The sequence below is a fragment of the Melanotaenia boesemani genome, chromosome 15, assembly GCF_017639745.1.
Source record: "Melanotaenia boesemani isolate fMelBoe1 chromosome 15, fMelBoe1.pri, whole genome shotgun sequence".
Classification (NCBI taxonomy): Eukaryota; Metazoa; Chordata; class Actinopteri; order Atheriniformes; family Melanotaeniidae; genus Melanotaenia; species Melanotaenia boesemani.
The window spans coordinates 807,431-830,032 of NC_055696.1; the positions used below are offsets into that span (position 1 = coordinate 807,431).

Consider the following 22,602-nt stretch of genomic DNA (forward strand, 5'->3'; position numbering starts at 1 on the left):
CCAGAGCCACCAGACCTGGACCTGGACTTCACGTCGTAGTCCTCTAGTCCAGACGCTCCTGAACACAACATCAGCAGCATCTCACCTGGACTAAAGAAACCAGGACCTGGTCTGCTGAGCAGTGGTCCAACGGGCTCCTTGTACAAAATATTGTGAGATTTGGATTAAAGGGTTTCTGTAAACCTTAATCAAAGTTCTAATGAACAAATGCTTAAAATTTCTCACTTTGCATGTAATGAGACTTTTTGTGTTATATTCACCTGGTTTCACCTGGTTTGTGTTGTGAACATTTATACCTGGTAGTTTAATGTGCTTTAAAGACCATTTTAATCAAGCTGTGGGAAATAAATACAAAAGTATTAAAATATTTCAGTGTACTACCACCTTTGTTTCTTTTACTATTAATACAACTTGCATGGACGTGTCTTAGCCCAACTATCTTTTCTGACTTCAACTTCCAGTACTGGTGTCTGACGCGGTTAAAGGGTGGAACGATGTGTATAATCAGTGTTTGGTCTCCATCACTTTACATTATCATGACCACATATACTTTCTTACCTTTCCTTTCCTTCTGCTGAGTTTTACGAAGTTTCTTAAAAAGCTGTCAATACATCATTATCAGTTTTGAGATGTCCAGGTTTATAAATACTTTATTCTCTCTGCTGTTAAAACCTTGTTATTCTTTACATTAAACCACTGGACTCAGTTTGAGCTCATGATTGGTGTGTGTTGTAAATATGGGCATTTATAGTGTCTGAATATTGAAGTGAATTAAACCAAGAGGACTAATTAAGGTGTGTAAGATCAAACTGAAGACAAAGCTGGATTCAGTTTACTAACTTTATAAGACGAGCCGGACGAGGAGCAGCAGCAAGCGGCAACGTTTCCTGCGTTTATCTGATGCTGCATTTTCCCAGAAATCAGCGTTACTCAAAGAAACTAAGAAGCAAAATGGCTCCAGTAAAAAGGCCACTTTAAAGCTGTACAGATGAACACGCTGGAGCTGCATTATGGCATCAAAGAGAACCTGCTTCTAATGAGACGCTTCACAGCTGAGGCAGCACAGCAGGAGCGTTGACGTGAGTCCGGTCTTACATCACACCGCTGGTTGATGCTTTCCATCAAACTACTTACCTGTCAGACGTCAGTCAGTCGAGGACAATAACCCACTTGTTTTTGTGTAAAAAAAAACATCAACATGAGGCGAATTGATTGTTTACTTGGCCTAAAAGGGCCATAAATAAAATTTTATTCTCTCGATTTATTAACAAGCCACAGGAAGTCCATGGCCATCTACCACAGCACTTAAAACATCTCCTTCTGGCACAAAGACCTGCGACCTGTCTGAGATCCTCTGAGCTGCTAGAAATCTCAAGGCGCTCTTCCTTACTTTCTTAGAAAAATAAAACAAAACGAGGTAACACTGTACCAAACTGGAGGCGGGGAAGTAGGATGACCCTTTCCATGCACACGGGGGCTTTGGAAAGGATTATGTGTGGCTGGGGGAGCTTGAATCAAACAACAACAATAACTATGAAAAAACCCTTCAAACTTCTTGTTTGCTGCAAAGCTGAAGCAGAACGTGCTGACTTTCAACTCACTGCAGGATTGCCACCGTTTATCCACCAACTTCTTTATTTTTCCTTCCAAACGTCCATTTTTTACCTCCTCCTTTCGCTTGTGTTTTGCTTAAAATAAAAGTGAAATATTTATAATGATAAAACCTATAGCAGCAAAAGAGTAACAGAGGAATAACAGCTAGAAGCGAGTGACCTCTGGATTGATAAGGAAGGCATGGGTTACAAGAGGTCCATGGATTTGTGCCTGGAGTCGGGAGCGGTGCCTCCTCGGAGCTCATCTTCCCTCGGTGGGCACCCTGCCCAGAGCCGACACGATCCGGCTGAATCTTTCACACAGCTCCAGAGTGGAGCAGCTGGGCAGCTTGGGAGGGTCGTGGAAGCTTTTGATTTCAGTCGAGCAGTCTAGTAACTTGGGGAGGAAGTCTGTCAGCTTTTCCTGGAGGTTGGCTGCCGGCAGGAAGAGGACATAGAGACGGTGAATGAATAACTGCAAGTAACACAAGGTCGAGGAAACAAAAACACATCCTAAAGCACTGAAATCACAAGGTAAATATTTCCTAAATGATATCACGACAAGTTAGAAAGCAACTTCCACAACTGAAGCTGCTGTGAAAGCTGAGCTGGAGTCTGGGTGATGATACGCAGCTTTTCCTGAACCAGCAGCTCTCCGTGGGCTGATAATGGAACAGCTCCTGACTCAAAACCTCCAAGTGTTTTCAGAAACCTTGTCTAAAAAATTCTCAGCACAAAAACTTCTTAAAGTCTGTGAAGTTTTATATGTTGGCACCATCTTACACAAACCAACGAGTTTAACTAGAAGAAACTCAGAGCCCCTCCACGCTCAAGACTACGTTCCTAGTTTCTCAGTTTAGTGTAAGATTATCTCCACACAATAACTACCAGCAATGATCTGGTCTCATGTGCGCTACTGACAGGCGTGTTATTCCCGGGTAGAACTGAGGCCTGATTTAGTCCTGAAACATCTGATTGGTAGATTATTTCCTCCAGGACTCACATTCCATCTCTTGGCCCAGGTAGGAGCACCATCGGTTCCTCATGTCCTCCACTGCGAGCAGGTCCCGCTCGGCGTCATGGACCAGCAGCAGAGGGATGCAGGGCACCACCAGCTCGTTCATGATGCCGAGGCCCGTCGTCACCTCCGGTTCTTCCCCCGACTCAAACATGGCGGCTGCCTGCTCGTTTAATTTCTGTGGGTTGCCGGAGAGACAACAATAAATGTTGGTCCATAAATTTCATTGTGTGAACTTCGTAAATACAACTTGGATGACATCACTAATCAAGAGTCCGAGTCTGGTTTGGTTGTCAGATTATTTGATTTTACTTTATTTACCACATAAAATTCACCATCTCTGCGTTTGGTGTCTTTTATCTTCATCTTTTGAGAATTATTATTTTTTTACTTTAACCTATCAGGCTTAAAAATTCACAGAAATCATCAAATACTAATAAAAAAAAAAAACTCAATGAGTTACGATGAGCAGACTCGACCTGTTTTTTCCCAGATGAAATGATGAGAAAAAGAAACGCAACGCCTGCACATCCCACCTTTACACTAGAATACACTAAATATTTCTGTGCTTTCATTCGATGCATCAACATCAAACAAAACCTGGAACGGAGTTTAAAATCTGCACTTTCCAGTGGAGTTGGCAGCAGCAGGTGACCTACTTTTTTCTTTTACGGCACTTTGACGAGCCGTAAGAGACCTGATGGCGTCGGTGTGTTCGCCGGCTGCTGAGGGTTGAAGTAACTTGCATAATAAAGTGTAATATCTTTGTTTCATGTATTTGTAGGATGTTAAACTGGAACTAGCCTCATTTCCACCTGAGAGCAGGAGGCAGTGACTGGATGTTACTGGATTTCTAAAACCTTCAAAGTAGATTTATGAGAATCAGCTATGTGACCCTTTAAATAGTTCTATGTTCATATGTGACTGAGCCAACAGGAGCGTCAGGAGCGCGTCAAACCAACATGTGGCGATCTACCTCCAGCCTCTGAAGCCATGTTAACCAATCAGAAGGCTGATAAAAAATGAGCGCTTCTAGCAAATCCAGATGCTTCCGTGTCGCCGGAGCGTCATTTATACGCAGCGGTGTCCTCGATTGCGGGTCGTGATGCCTTCGCTCTCCAACAACTAAATTTCTATAACACTGTTCAGGTTTTTTTTCCAGTTTTTTCCTTGTTAAAATTGAAGGAGTTTAAAGTCTTGTTAAAATAAAAAGAGTAGATCAAATAAATAATCTATCCATTCATTCTCTTCCACTCATCTCGGGTCGGGTCGAGGAGGCAGCAGACAAAGCAGGAGACCCAGACTTTCCTCTAACCCGGCCACTTCTTCAAGCTCGCTGCGGGAATCCCGAGGCGTTCCCAGACCAGTTGGGGGATGTAATCCCTCCAGGGTCTTTCCCGGGTTTCCTCCCAGAGGGATGTGTCCAAGCTGTTGACTCTCAGAAACTTTGGGTCCGTCAGACTTCTTTTTGTCACTGACATTTCCCTGTGGGAATGAGGTCTGTTCTTTTCCTCTTGTCTTTTTATAGCAACACACAACTTTCTGCGCAGCTAGGCAAATAATTCTCCCAAGGCCACGAAGAGAGAAGGGTTGCAAATGATCAAGCTGGGACACCTTTAGGAATCGGTCAGTGTCAAAGTTTGTCCAACCGTCATTGCTCTACAGCTTTAAACTAGTAATCCACTTCCTGTTCTCTCACAAGGATTTTTAATTATTATTCTGATATATACTTTTTTTTTTGTTTTGACGAACCCTCTGGCTGTTCACCAACGTTTGTACCATTAACTGGACTTGAGCTGCTTGAATTTCAATAAATAATAAAAGGTGTATTAATATGCACACCTGGAAGAAGTCCTGGTACTAGATTAGCACAGTCTTGGCTTGGTCTGCCACCGCCATATAAAGAAAGCAGCTACCTTGATAGAAGCCACGCAGACGGCAGCATATAATCTGACACACACACACGTCCAATTGTATAATCTTTGAAGCAGTCTGGGACATTTTACCACCATTTGATGAGTAAATGACATCAGTGGTAGATGCGTCTTTTAAAACAACTGTTTCATAGCACAAGTAGAGGTCAAAAACACTGCAGGGTTCCTTTAGTGGCTCCAGGAGAAGAAAACACTGACTGCATTAATATTCAGACTACAACAGCTAACTTGCCATTGTGTGCACCTGTTCCTTTGACTTTCCACAGTGTCTTCGCCTCACGTCAGTGTCCTCAATCTCCTCTACCTCTCAGTTTGCAGACCTCAGCACGTGACTCGAGTTTTTTCTCCAGGCTAAGAAAATGAAGCTCAGCTATGGTTTGTTTATTTATACAAGATCCAAGAACACACAGACATTGATCTTTTGATAAATGTGTTCACTTCTGTAATTCATTTGTACTTCAGATGACTTGTTAATCTTTTGGAGAAGTTTTTCCATTTCTTCTATTAGGTAAGTACTTTAAAGCTACAGCTTAAGTGGGTCCTGACAGTCTGTGCATGAATATGGATGCACAGCTCGCTTCTTGGATCGAAACCACCTTGTAGTCAGAGGCAAACTCGCTGACCTCCTCTCTGAGAAACGACCTGTTTTTTTGCGAGCCAGTTTGGATACGAGGACCGCCAGGCTTGGCTTTACAAAATAAAATTTCCAAGTGCATTAACTGTGTCAATGTTAGCAATGTTTTCAATTAAAACAAGAGCTGAAGGTAAACAGCTGTGTGGACGGAGCCTGAGGTTCTGGCCAAAGATCTGAGATGACTGATCAAGCTGTGCGGGGCTGAGGTTTGAGGTTAGCTGAGGACATGCTTGTGTCTCATGGTAATGTGTGTACACTTGCTGGCCCTCCTGCTTCCTATTCCCACTACAATGATTACATTATGAGCACAATGCTGGTGTAAGGTTACTGAGTGCAGCAGCGAGAGGGATGCTGAGGACCTGCGATCAGACCAAAATACCCCCAGCGCTAACCAATAAGAGCAGAGCCCTGCCTGGTTTGTGGGAGAGAAATGAAAAGGAGCTCACATCGCAGCGCTGAAAGGATTTTCATCCGTCGGTATCAGATGAAAAACCTTCAGTAAAATCTTTTGTGGGCTGCGAGCAAGCCAAAGCAATATCTCAGTAAAACCAATCTGATTATAGGAACTCTGCTCAGTACTGAAGAGAAACGTCCAGCTGGGTAATTCTGCTGAGTCACTGTAGCAGAGGAAGTTTGATACAGAGGAAAGGGAGTGACGAAGAAGAGACGAGGACCACAGGGAAGGTTTCCGTTCCAAAACAGAGCCGGAGTATAGATAGTGCCCTTTTTCTTATTCACTTTGTTTTATACTAGAAATACACCTCCCAGGATTTAACATAACTCCACCTAAGATCTCTCTCTGAACAAGCAATGCCTCACCAGCAAACACTCTCTGCGGTAAAAGCCAAGAAGCTCCTCGTCGTGTCCTCGGTACAGCCCTTTCAACAAAAGCTCCTTGTTGTACTGGTATGAGTAAACGAGATACATCAGGGCCTCCACGTAACTGGAAAGGAAGAGATAAACAGATATTACATTAAGATAAAATTATATCAAAGAAGTACTGAGAACTTGGGAGAATAAACAAATTCACAGAACAAAAAGAACTCAATGAACCCGCTGAACACAGCGGAGGGGCTGCAGACTGTAAGCTGCTGCCCCCTGCAGGACGTGTAAGGATGGAAAGGTTTACATCTGCTTTACATCTCATTTCTAAATGTTAAGTCATTTGCATTTTTAGATGTTAGGACTTCATTTGGAAATTTGTTGCCATACTTTGACTTCTGAAAGAGCTCCAAACCGGTCACCATGAAGATGGTCGTCTCACGGAAATTTCTGTAGTCCTGATGCCACATCTGATGACAACAAACAGAAAACACTCACTAAAAAAGTGATTTCTAAATGTTTATGATTCAGAAAAGGACAGCACTGCACTAAAGGCAGAATTAAATATGACTATTTTAGATAAATAAACGTGAGAAAGCTTCGCTTTTCACCTCATATTCATCCATGTTGACCTCCTCTGGCTTAATTAGGTCCAGTTTAGCACGTGCCACATTCATAATGCTCTTACATCTGTCAGGGAAGGTGGGGAGACGGGAAAAGGAGCCAGAGTTAGCGATGAGATGGTGAGTCATTGTGAGATACTCCAGCAGATGAAATGGTCTATACTGCCCCAAGGCCTTAACATGGCCTAATGAATCACTCTTAACTGCAGAGAGGAGAAGTGAAACACTCCTCCCGAGGCTTCTATTGAGGCCACATGCACACATAAATCTAATTATCTTGCTCAAAATAGAGAAAGGAGAAATCAATTTTTCACTCATGAATATGGATTGAGGCCAACAAGCAAAGCTGAAAAGTTTTAAGGGATAGGGAGGCACATTTCACTCCAACATCACAGAGTTAACATGAAAGACAATAGTTGATATTTATTGACGGAGTTGAAATGGAGAAGAAAAAAGACATGACTAAATATGCCTCTCTCAGGAAGCGTATTTAAACAAAAGACAGAAGGAATCACGAATGATCTGCAACATGGGAGCATGTCTGGTCTGTGCAGACAAACAGGGAGCAATGCGAGCCTCTGGCGCCCTCTGCTGGTTGCCACCAAAAACCTCTGAACTCTTTTAGCCTGCCCCACCTCTCATCAAAGGCCAGGTTTCTGTCAGCGAACTGCGTGAGCAGAGTCCTCTCCAGGATCTTCTTGGGTGCTTGGTTTTGGATGAGATAGACAATAATGTGCTTCAGTCGGTAGTCGCTCTCAGGTGACGTGTCTTCCTGGGCGAATCTCAAAAGACGAGCGTACTCCAGTTTGATGGCCTGCCGAGACAAAAAGAAAATAAAAGGGCAGGAACAAGTCCTGATCAAAGCTCCAGAGATGGAGATGATTTACAAATTAGGGGAATATTGGATTAGCACCTTCTGAAAGAAAAGATCTTAATTCTGCAAAATAACTGTTTCAACAGCATTTAGTGCTTTATGTCTAAAAAATATAACAGACTTAATAATGCAACAAGTTACTGTGTTTAAGTCAAGTGTGATGGTGGACATCAGGAAATGTGAGTCAGAATGAGAGAGTGAAAGCTGTAAGAGGAAAGGTGAAGGAGAAGAGTTGTACCTTAAAAAAGGCTGCCTCGGGCCCATTCTTTTCATATATGCTGCTGGATTTGCCAATGGCCATAATTATACCCTGCATGTTGGGGGTCATCATTGTCTACCCAGGAGGAAGGAACCATGTTAAACAAAACAACAGGTCCTTGTGGAAAAAACCGAGCAGAGGCAAGCTGTTATGTTTGCTGAGGCACTGCAGTGAAGCAGACCATGGTTAGCGCATGCCAAACGTTATCCAGCAGTCCATGCATCGGTTAGAGACACGACCGTGAGAGGCTCAGCCAGTAAGTTGATTGACAAAATGCAGCTCCTCATGAGGAAAATGTGTGAAAACCGAGGCAGCCAAATGAAAGCAGTGTGACAGGTAAGAGTGCAGCACTGGCTCTCTAGAAATGAAACTCAGTAAACATTAGCGGAGTTTCCATAACAGAGGACGTAAAAAGCAGCGAAACAAAACCTACATGTCCAACACACCCTGATGGACGTCTGGAAAACACCCAAAACGGCACCGCTTGGTTCCTGGTTGGAAACTGAGGAGTTTCGAAGTTGACAAAGGGTTTGTCAGAAAGCACCAAAGATTCAGAGACTCCAGAATGGAACCAGAACCAGAACCAGAACCAGAACCAGACTGGTGTCTGTCTGAAGCCGTAGCCTGAGTGTTTTTGCACACAGTGAGAAATGCTGCTCTCGGTGAGATGAACGGGACAGACCACCAACATCAGTGGAATCGTTTTCATTTGTATTCCTCACGATAAAAACCATGGATGGGGTCGCGCTGCACATCACTAGAGATGCGGCGCGCTTACTCATGATACAAGAATATTTACATGAAGCACATTAAGTTTGACTGTGTTTTCAAATAAATAAAGAAATTAGAATCGGAAGCTGAACTGGTGTGAAAAATCTGGGACTGTTACCTATAAAAAAGGTTGAACTTTGTTATAATCATATTACTGCCAACTACTGTGACAGCCGGGGAATAAAACTCCAGTTCAGGTTCGCGTTTGTGGTTTTCTGCAGCGACACTCATCTCTCTCAAGTTTCTGCTCAGTTTCAGGTCATTGATTTTTCCCTCTTGTTTTTGGGTTTGTTGATGACCACCAAGCAGCGGACTGGAGCGTGCTGCGGATACGCCGCTGTCTCTGTAGGTGGGCTGGCTTCAGGTGGCTCATGCTTATCGTGTGGAAGCCGTGTGACTGACGGAGTGCAGCACTGACTCCATGAAAGAAACAGCTCTCCGTATAAATTAGACTTTCCATTCCTGTTTTTCCAGTCCCACTTAGAAGATCCCAGATATCCCTGAAAAACTAAATTATTTTTGAAAATCTCTCTTTATTTTTATCTTGTGGGTGTCCAGTTACTCCTACTTAGGACAGGGTATAAAATATATTATCACAATGTTATTTTCTATCATTATATAGGCTGAGTCTCATTTTTGTCACTTTTTTGGCACAAATTCAGTCAAGAGCTAATTCTGAGATAATTTTATTGCCTTTCCTTAAATTACAGCCACTAGCAACAACTTCTAGAAAAGACTGCTTCATATTAGCTTCAGAGGTTAATTCGGCCACTCTGACCACTGACGTTTGTATGCAGCCAGTAAGGAACTATAACACTAAACTACAATGTCAACTGTAAGGTGCATCAAATTTAAAGTCAGATCATCAACAGCTTCTAGATATCTCCACAGTCTTGGCTTTTTTGTTTGATGTGACTCACAAAGATGCAGACATCAGCTTTCTACTGGATGTCAACCTGCCATTGCCCACGACGCCCAAAATGCAGATTAGACGTTTCACACATACGTTTCACAGGCAGGCCAACAAACAGGTTAGTCTCAGTGCATGATATTTTCAGCCTGATGCCAGGTCTGGAATTATTCAGCAAACTGTCTGTCTAAAAAAGCCAGTGCAGAGCCACATGAACAGGCAGTGACCATCCCAAACCAGCCTGAGATTCTCCGTCAGCACAGAGAGGAAGAGGAGATTTGATGGAAGCCAGAGCTACCTCGTCATCATAACCTCCCTCCTCTGACTCAATGACAAAGGTCCCCACATTAGGAATGGCCACCTCTACTGTGCGCTGGCTGGGGGGCTCTTCCTCTGTGACCTGGGCAGAGGGAGGGATGGGGGGAGTGCTCATCTGGACCTCCAGTTCAAGGGAGGAGGGAGGGGGGAGTGACTGTAGAGAAAATATGACAGATAAAACTAGAAGGACTGATGGAAGGACAAGAAATATTCATCTCAACACTACACAGCTTCAGTCTTTAACACAAAGAACACAACTGTGAGCGTGGAGGTGGAAACATGGAGGATTTAAGATGTGCTGAGAAATGCTTTACTCAAGCAGACCAACCTGGCTAGACAACATCGCAGTGAAGCTTGCTAGACACACTGCAAGAACAGAGAACTTTGTTCCTGTCCTCGAGGTGGCAAGAACATGGAAAAAAGTTTCTTTTTATATCACATCTGACAAGGAGCCTGGTCAGTGATGGAGGCGGGATTGCTGCTGGGTGGTTTCCATGTCTTTAATTCTGGTACTTTCTCACCACCTCGACCAGCTGTTCACTACAACTGTCCGTTCAATCTTGTTGAATCTTTTGCATCGGGGGGAAATGCGGAAAAGACAACTTTGTGCATCATGCTTTTCTAAATGAACTCCGCCCAACTTTCCAACCAATCACACAACTGTTTTCAGATGCCACGTGAGAATAAGTTCTGCTCGGCTGACGAGAACAAGCTGCTAGAACTCCTCAACCAGGGCGCTCTCAGAAGAAGAACGACTCTCAGTTCTTCTGGAGAACGTAGCAGCCTTTACAACAACTGCTTGTTTGGGCCGATTCTGCCTGCAATGATCACCGCTGAGAAGAAGAAAACACCAGGAGGAAAGAGAGAACCTGGATGATCGAAAACAGAAATCTTTCCCCTTCAGCTCATTTGGGAAATAATTTGCCCGAGTCTCTAGTGCTGCTTTAACACTCATCTAGACTTGTGTTATTAACCACTTATTCAGCAGAAGGCAACATGTATACATTTATTTATTTTTGTTGTTTATTATTGTTACAGCTTGGTGGATATAATCATACTCATGTATATAAAGATAGGTGGCACATGATACGAGTGAGCTGTACAGCAGGTACATACAGCGTTTAACAAGGCTTCGGGGTTCTCCTCCTGCTCGGCAGCGGCGGCGGCCCTGGAGATGGCCCTCTCCGTGTCCTCCTGCAGGTGCTTGGAGTCATTGCTGGGTGACGGCTGCTCCATGTACTCTGGGTCGTGTTGGGGCACTGTGGAAGAAAACGCCACCGTAAGACAAGTGCAAAAAACAGAATTTCATGAGTTTTGCTATTTTAATAATTAACTGAATAATAATTTTTTTCCATATCATGAACACATTCAGTATTATGGTTTGAATGATGATCATAAAGTTCACACTATAGTTTCCTGTGATTTACTTTAAAAACAGGCACGTCAGGGAGCTGAAAGGCCCTAAATGTCTCGAGGGAACAAGTGATTTTCTGTGTTTATCTTCCTGTGGTGTATTGATTCCTAATCAAGCTTGTGACTAAATTCTATTGTCATAACCCTTACCTGCGTTGTCTGGAGGGCTGGACTCAATACTCATAGGCTGTGGTGAAGAACAGGAAGTGGAAGTGCTGGATGCTGCCGTGGCAGAGGCTGCTGTTGCTAGGGCGAGCTTCTCCTGTTGGGCCTTGCGGGCCTGCAGGATGTCCCACTCTTCAATTTCCTTGTCAAACAGCTCGTTGTCCTCCTTCACATACTGCTTTAGGTCGGGAGGCAGTTTGTCCAAGCCGCTGAGTATCTGGCCCGTTTCTTTATCAAACTCTTCTGCAACACAGTGGGGTGATGAACATTACGTGTTCTGCTGGACATGAATGTTTATTACATGTGTTTGTAAATCTGTTCTTCACACAGATCAGGTATTAGTTTTATGTACAGCCAAATTTAATTTGTATAGTTGAGTCCATATGGGATAAGACTACAGACACTCAGATTTTATTTACAGGTCTTTACATCTAGCCGGTAAAAAGTATTAATTTTATATTTTAATGTGTTATTTTACAGGGACATTGTAAATTTATAGCTACTACTGTAAATGTACCAGAAAACATGGTTAAAAAAAAAAGAGGCAAAAACAGCTTTTACAATATAGATGTTCTAGTTTCCTACAAGTATAAAAACTATAAAAACATTATAAAGAGGTTAAACTAGGGCTGCTCGATTATGGGAGTCTGTAGACAATTTGTTTTCACGTTGAAACCCGCATCAGTGAAATGTAGCGTGACATTTATGTCCGGCTCTATGGTGCGGCGTGACCACAGGTCCGTAGCGTGGTGAAACATTGGACAGTAGCCACGTCCTTTACACCACCCTCACCAACCAGGGCAGGAGAGACGCTCTACTAACACGGAGACCCGATGGCAGTGATGCCGTTTGTCCACAGTGTTGATGAGTTTCTTAAATCCCGGGTTGTTCACCGTGTTAACTGAGCGCTGGTCTTTGGCGAGAAAAAAAGTTCTGTTTGTTTATAACGTTTATCTCTCTGTGTCTCTGGGAGCTGATGGACTATTTAATCGCAACTCAAAAATGTAACATTTTTCTATTTTCTTGTGTCACGTCGCCCCTGTGTGCACGTCTACGTGAACGATCGTAACGTTTCACATGCATGAATGTCGCCTGTCGCTTGGCTGAAGGAGGGCAGCGATTTTCACCTCATTGCGTAAGTTCCATAGAAAATGATGGAGAAGGAGCGACATTGCCTCCCGTGTGTCCAGCACTTAACTGGCAAGGTGTTTGCAACCACTGTTCCCACTCCTCAGTAAGAACAGCAGCTATTGGCTGTCCTAAAAGTCGCTGCATAATTAGCCTGGTACATATAGTTGTAATGGATGCTGCCATAAAGACGGATGTAGTGGGAAAAGCAAAAATTGATAAAAAAGACAAGCTAAAAAATGATTAGAACAGCAAAATAAACAAAAATAAATAAAAACAATATTTCTGTCAATATTTTATTTATTTTTAGTTCAGTTTTTTTAAGTGTATTTTGTTTTTTTTAATTAGGAGTCTGGAACACTTAACTTTTTAAATATTTTGTCCACACTCTTCATTAACAGACGTTACTGTGACGGTAAACCAGCAGGATCCTCCAGCAGCAGCTTTTACGTTTCATTTCCAGCCTGGTCATGAAACAGAGCTGAACGTCGTCTGAATGCAGCTGCTGCTGCTGCGAGAAGACCAAGCCTCGTATGAGAGGGTCTGACCAGCACCGCTCCTCGTTGGGAAGATAAACTCCCTTCATTCACCTCCGTCTCCAAAAGTCTCCAATAACCAGAAAAACCCGCTAGATTTGTCGCTAGTCGCTTTTTTGAAAAACGTTGGCAACACTGTTTGCAACTCGCGACTGAAAGAAAAAAAAAAAAAAAAAAAAAAAAAAAAATATATATATATATATATATATATATATATATATATATATATATATACACACACACACACATATATATATATTTATATATATACATATTTTGAAATATTTAGATCTATTTAAATCTTAAAAATGTCAAAGCTGCACCTATCCGACATTCAGGCCTGAAAAGACCACCACCAGGCTCTAAATGGCCAATGAAGCCTGGTACACACATAACAATTTTTTAATCTTTTGAGATTTTTTATCGGTTCGAGACCTCAGACATGAAGATAAAAAAAAGGTGGAAGAAGAAACATAGCAACAACCACCAAAAAAAGTAGAAGAAGAAACATAGCAACAACCACCAAAAAAAGTAGAAGAAGAAACATAGCAACAACCACCAAAAAAGTAGAAGAAGAAACATAGCAACAACTGGTCAAAAAAAGCAGAAGAAGAAACATAGCAACAACCACCAAAAAAAGTAGAAGAAGAAACATAGCAACAACTGGTCAAAAAAAGCAGAAGAAGAAACATAGCAACAACCACCAAAAAAAGTAGAAGAAGAAACATAGCAACAACTGGTCAAAAAAAGCAGAAGAAGAAACATAGCAACAACCACCAAAAAAAGTAGAAGAAGAAACAGCAACAACCGGCCCGAAAAAGTAGAAGAAGAAACATAGCAACAACTGGTCAAAAAAAGCAGAAGAAGAAACATAGCAACAACCACCAAAAAAAGTATAAGAAGAAACAGCAACAACCGGCCAAAAAAAGTAGAAGAAGAAACATAGCAACAACTGGTCAAAAAAAGCAGAAGAAGAAACATAGCAACAACCACCAAAAAAAGTAGAAGAAGAAACATAGCAACAACTGGTCAAAAAAAAGCAGAAGAAGAAACATAGCAACAACCACCAAAAAAAGTAGAAGAAGAAACATAGCAACAACCGGCCAAAAAAAGTAGAAGAAGAAACATAGCAACAACTGGTCAAAAAAAGTAGAAGAAGAAACATAGCAACAACCACCAAAAAAAGTAGAAGAAGAAACATAGCAACAACCACCAAAAAAGTAGAAGAAGAAACATAGTAACAACTGGTAAAAAAAAGTAGAAGAAGAAACATAGCAACAACCACCAAAAAAAGTAGAAGAAGAAACATAGCAACAACCACCAAAAAAGTAGAAGAAGAAACATAGCAACAACTGGTCAAAAAAAGCAGAAGAAGAAAAATAGCAACAACCACCAAAAAAAGTAGAAGAAGAACCACAGCAACAACCAGCAAAAAATGTAGGGTGTGTCCCAATTCAGGGTCTGCACACTTCGAAGTGCGGATTCGTCGGCCACATACGTCATCACGGTGCGCGAAGTACTGTCCCAATTCACAGAATTTGAAGGACCCTCCGTATCCACCCTTCGAATCCGCACTTGTTTGGCCTCAAACGAAGGGTGCTGGTGATGCATCCTTCACGGCCTCTTTTCTCCCACAATTCATTGCACACAGGACGGTGGCGAATCAGCAACCTCAGAAGAGTCGTATTAAGTTTAAATAAAGTTTTATTTAAAAAAAAAGTAAGTTTTTTTTAACTACACCTTAGTATAAACGTTACAAAATCAAGTACATTTAAAGCATGTTTGTTAAATGGTGACATTAAAATTCGGTAATATTTGATATTCAGTGACTTTTAAGGGGTTAATGAAGTGTGTACCGGCTGGAAAACAACAGAGCCTCAAACCATGTTTTTCTTTCTTTTTTTTTTTTTACTGTTGGTGTTGCCGCTCCGTGTTCAGCGTCTACTGACGTTTCCTACGAGTAATTTCAGAGGTTTAAGTGATTCAACGTCCTTTGTTGTTGCTATGGGAAATTCTTGTAGACTAGGTAGGCTGTCCCATTTCACGAACGTTAAGCACACTTCGAAGTGTGTAGACTACGGAGGACACTCTGTAGCCTACGTAGTCTGCACACTTCGAAGTGTGCAGACCCTGAATTTGGACACAGCTGTAGAAGAAGAACCATAGCAACAACCAGCAAAAAACATGGAAGAAGAACCATAACAACAACCTACAAAAAATGTAGAAGAAGAAACATAGCAACAACCTACAAAAAAAGTAGAAGAAGAACCATAGCAACAACCGGCAAAAACGTGGAAGAAGAACCATAGCAACAACCTACAAAAAAAGTAGAAGAAGAACCATAGCAACAACCTACAAAAAAGTAGAAGAAGAACCATAGCAACAACCTACAAAAAAGAAGAAGAAGAACCATAGCAACAACCGGCAAAAAACAAAAGAAGAATAAAAAAACAGAGCAACAACCGACAAAGAAAGTAGAAGAACCATAGTAACAACAGGAAAACACAACACCCAGCATGGGAGAGGATATACAGGACAAGGGAACGACGGTGGTCTTGGGACCACTGTTAACAGAAAAAGCCAGAACTGAAAAAAATAACAGACTGGAGACGGCGTGAACACAAGGTGTGTCCCAATTCAGGGTCTGCACACTTCGAAGTGCGGATTCGTCGGCCACATACGTCATCGCGGTGCGCGAAGTACTGTCCCAATTCACAGAATTTGAAGGACCCTCCGAATCCACCCTTCGAATCCGCACTTCGTTTGGCCTCAAACGAAGGATGCTTGTGATGCATCCTTCGCGGCCTCTTTTCTCCCACAATTCGTTGCGCACAGGAAGGTGGCGAATCAGCAACCTCACAAGAGTCTTATTAAGTTTAAATAAAGTTTTATTTTAAAAAAAAATTCGTTTTTTTAACTACACTTTAGTATAAACGTTACAAAACCAAGTACATTTAAAGCATGTTTGTTAAATGGTGACATTAAAATTCGGTAATATTTGATATTCAGATACTTTTAAGGGGTTAATTAAGTGTGTACCGGCTGGAAAACAACAGAGCCTCAAACCGTTTTTTTTTTTTTTTTAAATGTCGGTGTTGCCGCTTCGTGTTCAGCGTCTACTGACGTTTCCTACGAGTAATTTCTGAGGTTTAAGTGATTAAACGTCCTGTGTTGTTGCTATGGGAAATTCTTCTAGACTAGGTAGGCTGTCCCATTTCACGAACGTTAAGCAGACTTCGAAGTGTGTAGACTACGGAGGACACTCTGTAGCCTACGTAGTCTGCGCACTTCGAAGTGTGCAGACCCTGAATTGGGACACAGCTACAGACTTTATTTACTTCCTTGTTCCTAGCCAGCCCACTCTCTGATTGGCTACATTCCGTACTACGTCACCATCCATGCAGTCACAACGCACAAGTCATCGCCGTTCCTCAGAAATCGACTCTAAAATATTGAATGTCTTCAATGTTCCCGAATGTCGGCTACGACCCATTTGGGAGTGGATTATTGGGACAAATCTCACGATGATCGGGCGTTTGCCGTCCGAGGTCGGGAAGAGGCAAAATCGAGACAACAACAGCCCAAAAATCGTTAGGTGTACCACGCTTAAGGGACTGAATGTAGCTGGAGAATGAAAAAGCTGCTTTCCTTGGACATTTTTCCATGAGAAAGCAGATAAAAGTCTGGAGTTGTTTTCATGTATGATACTGAAATTTGGTAACTGCTGCTGAGACTCCACAATGCACAAAGAAGCTAAATGCAACCAACAAAAACTCATAAATCCATCAAGAAAATATCCAATACATCTAAGTACTAAAAATTACATTACAATAAAAAAAAATTAAACAAAATAAAATACAAACACATTCACAGAAAACATCAACAACTACGGAATAATAATGAAAGAAATGTGTGGTTGTATCTCAGTTTAGGAAAAGCTGTAATAGAGGTCTTACAAGAAAAAAAAACAAAAAGTTACACATAAACAGCTTTCTTGGACTGCTTTCCTTTTTAGTTATTTATTTTTTTTAGCTGTTTTACCTTCTATGAGGAATGGCTTCTTGTCATTGATGTACATGAGACAGTAGGCGCTGGCGTTGCGGTAGCCTCCAAAAGAGTCTCTGACCAGTTCTTCCCAGGATGACTTAGTAACAGAGATATCATTGTACTTCATCCAGCAGCGCTGATGAGGGTCGTAGATGTAAGCCCAGTAGTGGCCAGCATTGGCCTGGCCTTCATGGACCAGAACTGCATGAAGCCGGTATGGAACCTAAATAAACAGAGGTCATTATTAATGCTGAGCTATCGTTACTTTTATTCCAAGAAAAGACTGATAACCGTTGTTTTGCTCACCTGCATCATAGATTTGTCTGAATACATTAACTCAATGGTTCTGTGAATTCTGGTTATACTACCCTGCAGATCTGGTGGGAAGAGTATCATGCACAATACGTCAGTTTGTAAAATCTGAATATTACAGAGAAACGGTTAAAACTTCATATCATTCAACAAATCAGCCTACACGGGTGTCATTCTCCACCTCGCTCCTCCAGCGATGCAAGCAGCCCTCGAGGACCCTTAACTCTTCCTCAGTGATGTGGCGTGGGGCAGGGTGCATGGGGAGGTCGGGAGGTAGCCGAGATTGGGTGAAGGGCTTATGAATGGGTACTCTCTGCTGCTGAGCTGTGGTGGGACCTGCAGCAGGACTTGAGCTCTCTAAAGGAGGTACAGAGTCCTGCTCAGCTGTGCTGCAGGGTGAGAAACAAAGTGAAGTTTAGGGAAAGAAGGTACGAAGAACACCGGTGCTGTTAGGAAGCTATTCGAACGATGTGGTGCATGAAGTTTGAACATATAAGACAAGTAGTTTTTGGATTATGCAATGGAACAAGAATTAGTAAGTTTGCCTGTTTCATCTCAGGTTTTAGGGTGTTAGCAAAGCACCATGGGTCTTACTGAATTTAACCTACCTTGGTGGTGGCAACTGTTGTCCTGTTGTGCCACCAGGGGGTGCTGATGTGTCAATATCATCCACTGGGGAGGTGCACACAGGCTTAGCTGGAGGCAAATTTCCATGGCATACTGGAGGAACATCTGCCAGAGGAAACCTCTTGGGGGGCCTGAGCCATAACTCAAATACCTGAGAGAAAACAGAAGAGGTGTCAAATAGCCGTTGTCAAGAGCTCTGATGACTTTGGATAAAATGAACAGGTATTTGTGGACCATGTTCACCTCTCCAGTCGCTGTTGAAGCAGCGTTAGATGCTCTTTCAGCCTTCTGATCTCCTCTCTTTTGATCCTGGTTATTTCCCTGTTTCTGTCCATGTATCTAAGCAAAGCAAAGGTTTAAGTTTAAAAACACACAGCAAATATGTTCTATAATAAGCAGGATTAATATTTCTATAACCTGTCCATGTAGAGCATAGAGGGGAACTCCAGCTTGTTGTGGATCTTCTCGGGTCGCCCCAGGGCTTGATTGAACTCAAATCTTGACAGTTCGAAGGTCAACACAGGAGGCAGTTCTGTGAACCAGTGCTAAAAGAAAATTGGACATGAAAATGATTTCATCAGCCTGCTTACACAGTTTAAACAGTCATACTCTCATTCAAAGGTAAAGCCTTAGTAATTCTGTATGAATGAACAGGGACCTAGAAAAAATGACAAGGGAGGAAAATGCAGCTATGTATTTTGCCAGATTCACAACAGGGGTGTTGGGAGTGTAATCGCAATGTAGTACAGAGGGAAATATCCACAAGAAGGTATGAAGAACATTTAATTGTAGGGCTGCATGATACTGGAGAAAATGTCGTTTCACTTTACTGCAGTAAGTAGGGATATTCACAAAAAAAAGAACGTAAGAAAAATTGAGAATGTCTAAATTAGATATTTTTTAAGAATTTTTTTCCTGCAGGAGTGATTTTCAATTATATAATTAGTGTTTCCTCTACGATTTTATATCATTTATCAGGTATTTAAGAACTAAACAGTCTGATGTTATTTAACTGATTAGGTTTATCTGAGGTTTGGAAATGTCACGCGACTTCAAAGCGGAGTTTAGATGAGGTTTAAATTATTTAGTCATCATCTCGTCTCCTATTGACATCGTAATTCTGTCATAGGTAGGCTGCCTGTTACAGCTACAGAGATCATGACTACATGATTTTAATGTTGCTGATATTTACATCCTGTTTATTTAGACTATAATGCAACTTATAAGTCAGTTACTAATCATGATGTAGGGACCACAACTTTACCGTGGCTGTATTTTAGGACAAGGGAGATGTGATTAAATCTGGGGGAAACACTGATATGAATATGACTCTAAAGCCTTTCAGGGTATATACCATCCTTTATATTTCACACAGTAAAAGTCAACAGACTAAACACAAAAAGCTGATCAGAGCTGGGATTAGTCCTCTGAAGTTATTCTAGAAGCAGATCAGGTAGATTGAATACAATGACATCACATCACCGTACTCGTATGATCCTCATCATCAGCCCCAGCGGTGAATCTGGGACTAACGGTGTCAGCATGGCTGCTTTAGCTCCTTGCTTTGGAGCTTTCAGATCAGACTTTTTGGTGTGTTTCCTTGTGTTGTAAAAACTGCTGACAAATGACCAGATTTTGCTTAAAGAAGTTTGTTGTATCTGAAACAGATTTGGATTTTCATCCAAAAACTCACTTTTCTGTATTTCTTCCTTGTTCTTTGCTCATTTCACTGTGTGCATGCAAAGCTTGCACCCCATTCCCTAGAAACAACAGCTGCCGTCACTGAAATATGACCCATGGAAGATAGCTTCTTTACCCAGACTTTAATGTAATATACTTATATAATTCAGTCTTAGTAGATGCAGTTTGATGACAAACCATATTTGTTTTATATTTTGAACTACGTAATAATTCCAAGTCAAACTGAAACACTGAGTGACTCTTAGTGTGGTTTTCTGTGTTTAGTCTTTATTAATCACTGTGCTACGAGAAAAGTCTCACATGATGAGCAGTGAACAGGGCTCTGTCTAACGGTGCTCTCCCTTCATGTCTTGTGATGCTGGCTGGTGGTTTTCCAGAGGGCTGGGTGCCATACCCATCTGTGTACTGGCCTGGTAATTAGCTGCTACCAGCTGCTGTGGGACAGTGTAGAAAAGACTACAGCTAAGCAGAGGTCAAATTCAAAATAGCTCAGGTGTCACGTAAGGGCACCAAGGCCACCCCTCTGGAGAGGATCTACCCAATATATTTCCAAATGAAATCTTATTAATAAATCCTAAACCCTATTTAATTAAAATAATATTTTGATGCCTTAAATAAAACATTACAAATCAAAGAATTAACAGAAGAAAAACTGTATGGTCTTGAAGCAAATACGTATTTTATGCCATTTTTGTTTTAGTAGTTTGATCAGCTTAGGTCAGTTTTTACAAATAGTTTTAAAAAGTATCACTCAAATATAACTTTCACAAAGTCAGACATAGTGTTGGTTGGGAAACCAGAAATGTCAAATGTCTCAGAAATACTACTTTTAAAAGTCAGAAATGATTTCAAGGAAAGGTGCGCACTAAAGGAGATCCAGGGACATTTGTACAATGAACAGATTCATGATTGCTTTGATCAGAGATGAAATGTAGAACGTAAACACGCCGTCACGTCTTGTGTTATATTACAGGATGAAAACAGACCTTATTTCTTCCTTGAGACATTTTCTAAGGACATGAAGAGGAAAATGTTATTAGCATCCTGCTTTGGCACTGACCTCTTGACCAGATCTGGCAGAGTTCTCTGCTGAGTGCAGGGACTCTATCTCTCCCTCGATCATCGCTGCTTCGAGACATTCGTGGAGGTCCTTGAAGCCGTTCACCTGCAGTGGATACTGTCCAAACATCTCTGTGTTTTCAAATTTTTTACCTGTACATGTCACAGAGACACAAACAGACAAACATTAACAAAAGTCATGGAGAAAGTTGTATCAGAGCGCTAAAGGAAACATTCCACCATCGGAGCTGATAGTAATGGGTCCACCCAGTCCCTCACTCATAACTACAGAAAAACCAGCACTGGTCTCGGCACCAACTACTGATGAGAACTGCACCATCGTCCCACCAAAACACACTGTGTGTGTGTGTGTGTGTTGGGGTGGGGGTGGTTGCTAGTGGACATACAGATGAAGCATTGAGGACATTTTATGAGCAGCAGAATCCACTGGCCCAGCTTTAGGTGGCTCTGGGCCAGTATTGTCATGCATAATAAACGCAATGTCAATCAGCCGTCAAGGTCTTCTACGATCAATGTAACCGCTCTGCTGTTTTACATGGACCACATCTCATTAAGACAAGGTCACCTTTCATTACTAGGGGCAAAGACTCGTGTGCTTGGTGGATGCCGACAGCAGGTTTCTCTGAGTTTCTCTAGCTGCTCCTCTCCTTTTCTCTTTATTGGTTTAAATTAAACACTTCAACTCACCTTCCAAAACACCCACGGCAAGGAAGCGGCCGTAGAAAAGTTCCACCATGGGATTCTTTGGCTTCTCTCCCTCCCTGGGAAAAAAATAAATAACACAACGGTTTACAATGCAAGTTTGATGCTCTGTTTTAGAATATCATTTAAGTCCTTTTCCACAGCTGAGGTTACCTGTCTTCTTCAGCCTTCATCTGGAAGGCATCCTCCAGCCAGTCCAGCAGCTTGTGGGTGAACTCACTCACATCCTGCTGTTGAACAAGCAAAAACAAGTAAAAATAAAGGTCACAATTACAGTTTTAAAAAATCCTCTATTAAATATTAATCAGTGTTATTTCTGTCTTTTTTGCAGTTATGCACCGGCTTCAGAAAAGAGATAACATGTCCCAGTGGAGGAGTTCACATTCTAGCTGCATTCAGCTTCTATGCTCCACATGTCTGGAACAAACTCCCAGAAAGCCTCAGATCAGCTGAAACACTCAGTTTATTTAGATCCAGGTTAAAGACCCACCTGGTCTCTGCTGCATTTCAATTCAGTTTTTATTTAGAAGTCAAAATCTACATCTGGTTCTTTTAAGCTGGAATCATGTTTTAATATTGTCTTTAACTTTATTTCTTGCATTTTATTTTAGCATATTCCTTCTGCTTTTATTTCATTAATTGCATGTCTTTTAATCTCTATTTATTTTTTATTATTTTCTTTTTTTTAATGCACTTGTCTGCACCCTGCTGTAATGATTTATGTAACGCACTTTGAATTGTCTTGTACATGAAATGTGCTATATAAATAAATTTGACTTTGCCTTCTGGTGAACTTCAAGGGGAACCTGAATGCCCTGAGGCCACGGGCTCATAGACACCAATGACCGCCTGTAATTCAGGTCAGTGCTTTTCCAACCTGACTAATACACAGGGAAGAGACATGACTGATGAGTACACGGGCCAGAAGGCTGACCTCAGTTAGCCTCTGCAGACACACCGACTTGGTGCAAATGCTTATGGAAGGTGGAAAATGGAATAGTTTTGTACATGAGTGTGTGTATGTCACAATATAGGATGAAAAGATAAGTCACTGAAGTGAAGCTCAGAGGTGATGGTGTGGGGTTGAAGATTAATAATCCATGGATTAGAGAGGTTAAATGTCTGATTCAATAAAG

At 41.7% G+C, this 22,602-nt stretch overlaps 1 protein-coding gene across 1 annotated transcript in view; it reads right to left on the bottom strand.

Annotated features, from left to right (window-relative positions):
- Positions 1-1,225: 1,225 nt before the first annotated feature.
- Positions 1,226-22,602, bottom strand: part of usp25 (ubiquitin specific peptidase 25) — a 33,652-nt gene continuing 12,275 nt past the window's right edge. Inside the window, 18 exon segments of the mRNA XM_042008056.1 lie at positions 1,226-2,027; positions 2,596-2,788; positions 5,998-6,121; positions 6,391-6,470; positions 6,612-6,690; positions 7,259-7,437; positions 10,872-11,014; positions 11,319-11,576; positions 17,039-17,267; positions 17,351-17,421; positions 17,519-17,745; positions 17,965-18,110; positions 18,113-18,134; positions 18,227-18,322; positions 18,401-18,528; positions 20,745-20,896; positions 21,452-21,525; positions 21,620-21,696. Of these exon segments, the coding sequence (XP_041863990.1) occupies positions 1,855-2,027; positions 2,596-2,788; positions 5,998-6,121; positions 6,391-6,470; positions 6,612-6,690; positions 7,259-7,437; positions 10,872-11,014; positions 11,319-11,576; positions 17,039-17,267; positions 17,351-17,421; positions 17,519-17,745; positions 17,965-18,110; positions 18,113-18,134; positions 18,227-18,322; positions 18,401-18,528; positions 20,745-20,896; positions 21,452-21,525; positions 21,620-21,696 (2,451 nt within the window). The 3' untranslated portion in view covers positions 1,226-1,854.